The 8,525-nt window shown below is 37.5% G+C and overlaps 1 protein-coding gene across 1 annotated transcript; it reads left to right on the forward strand.

The window, feature by feature from the left end:
• Positions 1-316: 316 nt before the first annotated feature.
• LOC111665443 (putative E3 ubiquitin-protein ligase HERC4) lies at positions 317-8,468 on the forward strand (the record flags this gene model as incomplete). The annotated part of the gene is made up of 19 exons (XM_023420450.2): positions 317-569; positions 1,755-1,905; positions 2,017-2,093; positions 2,461-2,688; positions 3,268-3,359; positions 3,447-3,574; positions 3,776-3,930; positions 4,227-4,282; positions 4,469-4,560; positions 4,664-4,723; positions 4,853-4,949; positions 5,178-5,358; positions 5,473-5,624; positions 6,116-6,235; positions 6,383-6,481; positions 6,640-6,819; positions 7,702-7,842; positions 8,032-8,198; positions 8,402-8,468. Coding segments are annotated over exons 1-19 (2,496 nt in total), but the record flags the coding sequence as incomplete, so codon positions are not given.
• Between the last annotated feature and the right edge of the window lie 57 nt (positions 8,469-8,525).

The following is an 8,525-nucleotide window of genomic DNA, read 5'->3' on the forward strand; positions in this document are numbered from 1 at the left end:
CTGATTGATATCAAGTTATGTAACACAAACATTTGCTCCGTTTAGCTCTCATGCTGCCTTCACGTCTCCTGGTAAGCTCGTAAATTCTACTTCTATCCATTCCCACTGTTGGTTGTACTTGCTTGGTTTTACTCAAAAGTAAATGACAAACTGTAACCAACAAACTTAAAAATTGTGTTCGACATATTAACTCTTCCAAAAGCACTATATAGTACGATACAGTCAAATAATGAGTGGTTCAACTCAATATTGTGAAACCTCCGATAGCACTTGAAGGCAGCATCAGCTGAGTTAAATTGCCACAACAGAGGCTGTAATGTACACTGATCATTTTGGTCCAGGTGAAGACATGGTGCAGCTGCACTGTTGGGGAGACAGCTCCAGTGGACAGTTCGGTCCAGAGACAGCCCTCAGTCCGGTGTCCTGGACTGTCTCCGGGGTTATAACCAGTATCTTCTGCGGGGACCAGCACACTTTATTCCTCACCAGGGATGGAGGCGTTTTCTCATGTGGAAAAAACTCGCAGGGACAACTTGGACGAAAGAAATGTAAAGATGGAAGGACACCTGGTAAGTAATGATGGTGTTTATATTTCAGAGGCAGCGGAATAATGGGCATAAGAAAATATTCATGTGGTGTGATACTTAGTAGGATTATAGTCTTTCTGTCAGTGAAAGTAACATATAGGTCCTAACATTGAAAGCGGACATAGGTTTTATTTAACATTACGTGTTTTTTTTGTTTGTTTTTTTGTTTACTGTTTAATGATCGTTTAGCGACTGTGTAATGTAACTGCGGGATTATCTGGTTCTTTGTTTCTTATTCATCACTCTGTCAAGACAGTTTTATTTTAAGAAAAATACATGTATCGTCTATGGATGACAGCCAAGTGTCCATGGCACAGACACATAGACTTCTTCTGAGTTTATGGCGTCCATCGAGTGACTGCCACAGACGTAACGCAGGCTAATTAAATGAGCTATGTTTCAGTTTCGTTTCCCTCTGTCATAACAGGACACGAAAGTTAACTGGGAGCTGAACTTCATTTTGCGTTGAGTTCAAGTGGTGGTGGGGAAGTTGGACTTTTAGCTCAGTGTTGCGTTCACGCTTTGGATATGATGCTTCGTTTTGATGTTTAGTCTGATGAACTGCAAAATATGAATAACTGGTGAATACAGTAAATACATTTAAAGCAATAATGGTTACATAAGCATTTAGACACTTAAATACAAGTTAATTAGTTTATTATCAGCAAAACAAAGTTAAACTTTCAAAATTATAGTACTTAATATGCAGAATGGCCTATTTAAGCATTATATTATTATATTTAGTACATTGTATTATTGGATTGTTATTTTTGATGTTTTAATGAGCAAGCAGCATTTTGTTGCAGGTCGAACTGAAGCTACTTTCAACTATTTTATGTACTGGTGCTGGATAGTTTAATTAACAACAATGCATCATTTGACATCTTAAAATGAAATTAACTAGAAGCCATAGCTATCAAATTAATTGATTGAAGCAGAAATATAAAGTAACATAAAATGAAAATAAAATGTACAGTACCCCACCACTGTAAATAAGAAGTAAACACTGTCAACAGGCTTTTATTTGCAAGACATAAATAGTTTCTCTTCATTATAGCTTAGAAGACAACAGTTTAGGCAGGTTAGTAGAGTATTGGATTTAAATTGTTATATTTATGTGTAGTTTGTGTATTTGTGTGTGAATCTCAATCTGTCATCCTGTGTAAGGTCGTGTGGAGGGGCTGGGTGATGTGGTGACGATGGCATGTGGTCAGGACCACTGTCTGGCTGTGTGTGCATCTGGAAAGGTGTTCTCCTGGGGGGCCGCAGAGGATGGACAACTGGGGATAAATCCATCGCGCAACAATTTCAGACCAAGGCAAGATCTTAGTCTCTGGAATACATGAATATGCATAGTTACCACTGAAAGTTAGTGGACGGCGGGTTTAAGGTTACGTTTTTTTTTTTTAACTGTCAAATCAACTTGCAGTCAGGTGCCCATACCATTGCCAGTACCAGTGATTCAAGTTGCCTGTGGAAACTCCCACTCTCTGGCACTGACTAAAGGTAAGACACTGAACAAACTGATGACATCATTGTGTCTTTGGGCCAACTCCAGTTTCACAGCTTGTAAAGTTTATTCATATCTAATGTAATAATGATTTATGTTTATTTTCGTATGTCACTGTGTCAAATCTAGTTTTGAGTTCCCTGCAGACGTCATAAAGTACAAGTTAATATTTTACCACGACAGCTTCAATAAATCAAGGCTGTAATATTCCAGTCAACAGTCAACTTTTTAACCCTGAGATTGCTGACCCACTGGGCACATTCAAGTCAGCAGTGTGGGAGCATTTTCTGCGTGGTTTTACCACTGCTGGGGACGCTAAAGTTTGATAAAACAATCATTTCTTCACTCTTTCACACTTTGCAGGTGGAGACGTCTTCTCATGGGGTTTGAACAGTCATGGTCAGCTGGGTCTAGGGAAGAATGTGTCACTGCAGCACACACCTGTCCTGGTATGTGCTCTGTCCGGTGTAGCAGTGACCCAGATTGCAGCCGGAGCGACCCATACTCTTTTCCTCACACTCCCAGGCCTGGTGTACTGCTGTGGGGCCAATAAATCTGGCCAGCTGGGACTCAACAGGGTGGATGAGAAGGGTACTACTAATTTACCTTAACTCAGTCACACACTCACCTGTTCACATTTAGCAGATTGTCCATAAAGGTGGAGCCTATGGGTCACTCAACTTTTTTTTTTCCTTGTGTTTTTGAGGCTTGTTAATCAACATGTAAAACAGCTAGGCTAAATAAACATAATTATTATAATACAAATAATAATTATGTCAAACAAAACTCACACCAATTCATTCATTCATTTATTATATTCAAGTCAAAAAAGCAACAAAAAAAAAAAAGATTTCTAAGATTTTTAAGTTCACATTCTATTGAGATAGCAAAAAATTGATATTTCTGTTTATTGTGCAATGAACAAAATATGATTTTACTCCTGGAAATCCTGGAAGTTTCGTCAGTTATTTATTTTTCAGGAAAAAAAAGATTCTTAGCTGTGAGACTCAAATTTAATGGTAACACATCAGAGGAAAAAACAGGGTCCTTATTATGCATTTTATTTGATCAAGTGTCAAAAATTCAAGTTATAATAAGTATTTTATTTAGCATAGCTATTTTACATGTTATTATCAATTTGAAATAAGCATTTCTTTCCATCGCTAACAGGCAGGTTTAACATCTGTATGGTACCTGCCCTCAGTCCTCTGGGTGTCTCCTTCATAAGCTGTGGACAGGCGCACACTGCTGTGTTAGCGAAGGTACAAACTTTATTAATTATCACATTGTAAAGAAAATTAGTCTGATGCATTTCCTCTTGTGATGTTACGTGATGCTGTGATTTCCAGGATGGTAAGGTTTTCACGTTTGGAGAGGGAAGCTGCGGTCAGCTCGGTCACAACTCCGCTGCTAATGAAGTGAGACCCAGACTGGTCGACGGTCTGGACGGACCCGCCTCCCAGGTTGCATGTGGCCGGTAAAAATTAGGAGTTTGCTTATCTGCACATTGAAACTACATTTTATTTAAGATAGGCATTTTGGCACAATTATAAGATCATGTTTATAGTCAATTGGAGAAGCTCTAATTAAAGAAAGTATTAGTAGATCTAGTCAGTTATCATTACTTCGTAGGCTATATTATATCAGGATTCTTAGCAAAGTCCTAATTGTTTCCCAGATGTCACACTCTGGTTTTGGGCTCCTCTGGCCAGCTATGGGCTTTTGGCAATGGGGTCAAAGGTCAAATTGGGACTGGACGAGCTGAGGACAGTCTGAGTCCCACTCTGGTTCAACTTCCATGGACCGTTGACGATGCAGCCGCCATTCCCAGTGGTATGTACTGTATGTATGGGCAGTGGGGTATTTCATAGATTTTAAAGAGCCATATCAGTGGATCTGCCTCCTCCTCCTCCTCCTCCTCCCCTGTTGTGGCAACACGGCAGTGAAAGACAATTCAATTCAACTCAAACTGCAGAGTTCAACAGTCACGACAGCTGGTAGTAAATGATTTACATAAATAAATACAGAAGGATCTTGATTTGAAAAGCACGTTGGTTTATATCAGGTACTGATAGACTAGCATATGTATCTCTAAATTAGTTTTTAATGGTTTTTATTTGTTTAAGCAGACTTGAAAATATCAGCTGGGTGGAATACAAACTTCATTTTCTCCTCACCTGCACAGGTAATGTGTGACTTGTTGTTCTTACTGATTTTCTTTTACATTAAGCATGTGTAAACTGATATTCTCCTGTTTTTTTGTCCCTGTACATCAAAAGTTGTAACAATACATTTTCAGTTTAAAAGTCTATTTTGTCATCTTTGTTAAGCTCACTGCCTGAAATGTTATGTCTGGTTTGTTTCTTTTAAGAATGTGGATCGAGGACGGATAACTGGGCGGCTCGATGAGACAAAACTGCAAAGTTGGCTGTCAATGACACATGGCAATGCAGAGGCGAGGAGGTAATTTTTGTAATTATGTATTTTCACATATGAAATATTAATCTTATATTCAGCAACTGTAGTTTTTGGGCTCTCCCAATGCTTTTCTCTCTTTGTGCAACAGAGAAATATCCATGATGTTTTTCACGAGTTCAAGTCTTGTTGCGAGTTTCACAAAAGCCAAGTAAGTCCTTTCTGTGTTGGCTGCTGTTTTCTGTCATGTTTTAGTAGTAAAATCAGTTATTATGTTCAGGGGAGGAAAGTAGGTTTTACAATTAAAAGACTGGTGTTTTCACTTTGCTTTTGTTATTAGTGGGTCTTCGTTGGAAGCAGGTGCCCTTACTGTGGACCTCGAGGCTGCTAGCCAAGCTTTTGACCAGCTGCTGGCGGTGCCATGGATCAAACAATCAGTTAAGAAATCCTTGAAATAATTAAAACATTCAGGCCATTTTCTTTGTCTTCTGCTTGAGACATAAATTGACTGAATGAGTCCCCCTGTTACATGCAGTCATTTCCTACCAGGCTCTTTTGGGTATGGACATTTAGCAAAGAAGTCAATGATTTATTCATTTACAAACAAATGCACACTGTGTTAACATTGCCATTTTATCTCATATATATATATATATTTCACACAGGTAAACCTAAAACTCCTGACTGACTTGCTTGTTGAATCGATGACTGCCCTAAAATCGCCGGAGATCCTGCTGATTCTGCTGACATGCCCCCTTTTTCAAGAAGACTATAATGTCATGAATGGGGCGTTGGGTCTGGCGGTCATTCTTGGAAATCTGAATGAGAAGGCTCTGGAATCACTAAGTAAACAACTAACAAACTAGCAAACTTTATTTTTTTTGTCCAAAATAAAACTTAAAAAAAAAAAAAAGATTTTCACTTTATTTAAATGATAAGCATGTTTTTTTTGTTCTTCAGGAGGCTGGTGGTCTTCCCTGACACCCTCCATATTGATGAAGCACATCATGGTCTTCAAAAAGGCCCTGGCCTTCATGCTAAGAAATGGCCTCTTGGTAACTCACAACCCAGGAGTCAAATACCTGATGGAAGCCCTCAAACTACTTTACAAAGTAAGTGTTATGTTTTTATTTCCATCTGTGGCTTTAGTGTCAGATCTATTATACTTTTTGAATCTTAAAGATGAAATGAAATCATTTATCCCGATTAAGTTCATGAACACAAAATGTGACTCCTGATGTATTGTCTATCTGGTTGAGAAAAAAAAAAACAAAAACAGCAGATATTTAGACCGGAAGTTTGCATTGTAACTTCTCGCCGCATTTTGATTCTCCACGGTCATCTTTGAGGAGATATATATTCAGTGGCTGAGACTAAAAATAGTAATTACCAATTATTCAATCTTTATTAATTGATTTATAAGTTTATAAAATTTGACAGTGATGTCTTAAAATTGCATGTCTGACCATCATTGTCCATTGATGGCATGGCAAAGGAGCACTACATAGGGAGAAATGTATACTAAATAAAAAAAAGTCTTTATCTCTATATACATTATTAAATTAAAAATATGATTTCTGTTAATATATTTATTTGTTTTCAGGCAAATAAAGCTGGAAAGTCCTACAAAGTCCCACTGAGCACATTTTACGTGGAAGAGATCAGTGGTAATGTGCTGCCAATCCAGGACGTCACTCTTTGGTGGGAATTTTCTAAAGTGGAGGTAAAATCATTTGTGGTACAGGATATATGATATTGCAGTGTTTCAGAAGAACAACCTGTCCATTTGTCCTGAATGGCTTTTAATTTTATGCTGGACTGCTTATTACTGAACTAATTTCTTAATAAATGATCAATTATTTTCTTAAAGGATGATGAAAACACACCCGCCATCTTCTGCCGCTACCCATTCCTGTTCACTCTAGTTCACAAGGTGGCGGTCTTTAACATCTATGCATCAATAATGAAGGTACAGTATATATTAAAACACTGGATAATTTTACTGATATTAACAATACTCTGTACCCGTGCATTCATTTTAAAGATGTCATGTACTGTGAAATTCTATTAAAACTGCTTTCCATCTGTTTGGAGAATTCTTTATAAAGAGGGGTTTTGTAATTACAGAAAACACACCAGTTCATCCATAACCTCGCTCTGTTGTGGCCTGATAAAGCGTTGGTAGACACCCAGAACTCTGCCCCCGCCCCAGTCTTCCAGCTAACCCTGAGACGAGCTCACCTCGTCGAGGACACCTTCAGACAGCTTGGTGCAGCTGACCACAGCGCCTTCCAAAAGGAGCTTTTGGTAAACATGCTGTCAAAACGTTGCCAGCCTTAATGTTCTGAAACTAAATTTGGTGGCTTTTGTCTCCAGGGTAATTAAGAAAGTGCTCCAGTGGACTCACAAGAGACAACAGTCGTGATAGTAGAGGCCGAGATATTCAGAGTTTTTGTCCCTAGTATAGGTAGAATTTCAACAACACTGGATTTCCCATAATGCAACATAATAGTATAATATATTTTCCATAGCCTGATGAGTACATTTAACTTTATGTGTAAAATTGGCAGAGTGCTCCTAAATTTTTTTATTTTTTATTTTTATTTTTGTGAAGCTTTATGCAAAATGTCAATTACAATAAATTTTAAGGTGCAACTAAACATTAAAAATAAAGATAACTACTGGGAAACATGTCAGTACTGATTTGAAAACATTTTTATTGGACATACATACATGTATATCAAAGAAAAATAATAACAGTTCGAGAAATAGATAAGATAAAATAAGATGTACCTTTATTGATCTTTACTGACAAAAATGGCAGCACTAGGGGAAAAATGTAACTAGAAAAATCTAAAAAAGACAAGATAAATTAGAAATACTATATGCAATAACAATGTACAATGCAATGTAGGCTGTTCTGTACATGAATAAATAAAAATGAATGTTAAATTTTATTGACTAAAGGGTTAATAATAGTAACTAGAAGATTGTGTGAAGGTGAGCTGCCAGAATTAGTATTTATAAATTTGGAAGTGCGTGCTTAAGTCCCTTCACAAAACCATTTTCCTACAAACACAATGGATGTCTGGGAAATCGTTGCTGGATATTTATCATTAGAGCTGATTAGTGAATCAGTTTGTGTTGAGTGCTGTGTTTTAAAAAAATATATTATTCTATCCTCTCCAGGTGAAGTTTGTAGATGAGACAAGGGTGATGAATGTCAATAAAAGGGACTTCTTCCTCCATGTGTTTGATGAGCTCACGACTCCCGAGTCTGAAATGTTCATGTTCAACGAGAGCAAGACTGTGGCCTGGTTCCCTCCCAGGGTAAGACCAGTTCACTGAAGAGAAAATCACTTGTTAAGATTTTGCACAAAGACAGTCCAAAGGGTAATTGTAACCTTGAACCTTTACCTCTTTGTACACCTTGAGTCATTTTTTATCATTGTCTTATGTAAACTTGGACGCTTATTGAATGTTACTAAATCGTGATTGATTTTTTCATCAACCAAACAGTCAAAAGTGGAGGAGAACCATTACTTCCTGTTCGGCGTTCTGTGTGGCCTGGCTCTTTACAACCACAACATTGTCCACCTGCCCTTCCCACTGGTTCTCTTCAAGAAGCTGGTCAGGGTCAAACCCTCAATGGATGACATGAAGGAGTATGACCCTGTAATAGCAGAGTAAGATGCTTTTAAAAATCCAAAACTGAATGGTGTTCTTTACAAAGCAGGAAAAATTTAAAAAGAAATTATTTAACATTAAATTTACAATTTATTCTTTTATTTAATCAGATATTTTATTCCATGCAAAACTCCAAATAATGATTAAAACAAGTAAACTGTATTAATGAATTAATCTTCTCTGATGTTTACTTTGTCTTCAGGTCTTGGCGTTGCATGTTGGAGGATTACACTCCTGATCAAGTCAAAGAACTGGAGATTTCTTTCAGTGTAGGTTCACTAAATCACAGTTAAACTGACTGCCAATGTTATTTCATGCTTTGACTG

This window comes from Seriola lalandi, unplaced genomic scaffold (genome assembly GCF_002814215.2).
Source record: "Seriola lalandi dorsalis isolate HSWRI2012SDOR001 ecotype SW California unplaced genomic scaffold, Sedor1 jcf7180002002248, whole genome shotgun sequence".
In the NCBI taxonomy this organism is placed as follows: domain Eukaryota; kingdom Metazoa; phylum Chordata; class Actinopteri; order Carangiformes; family Carangidae; genus Seriola; species Seriola lalandi.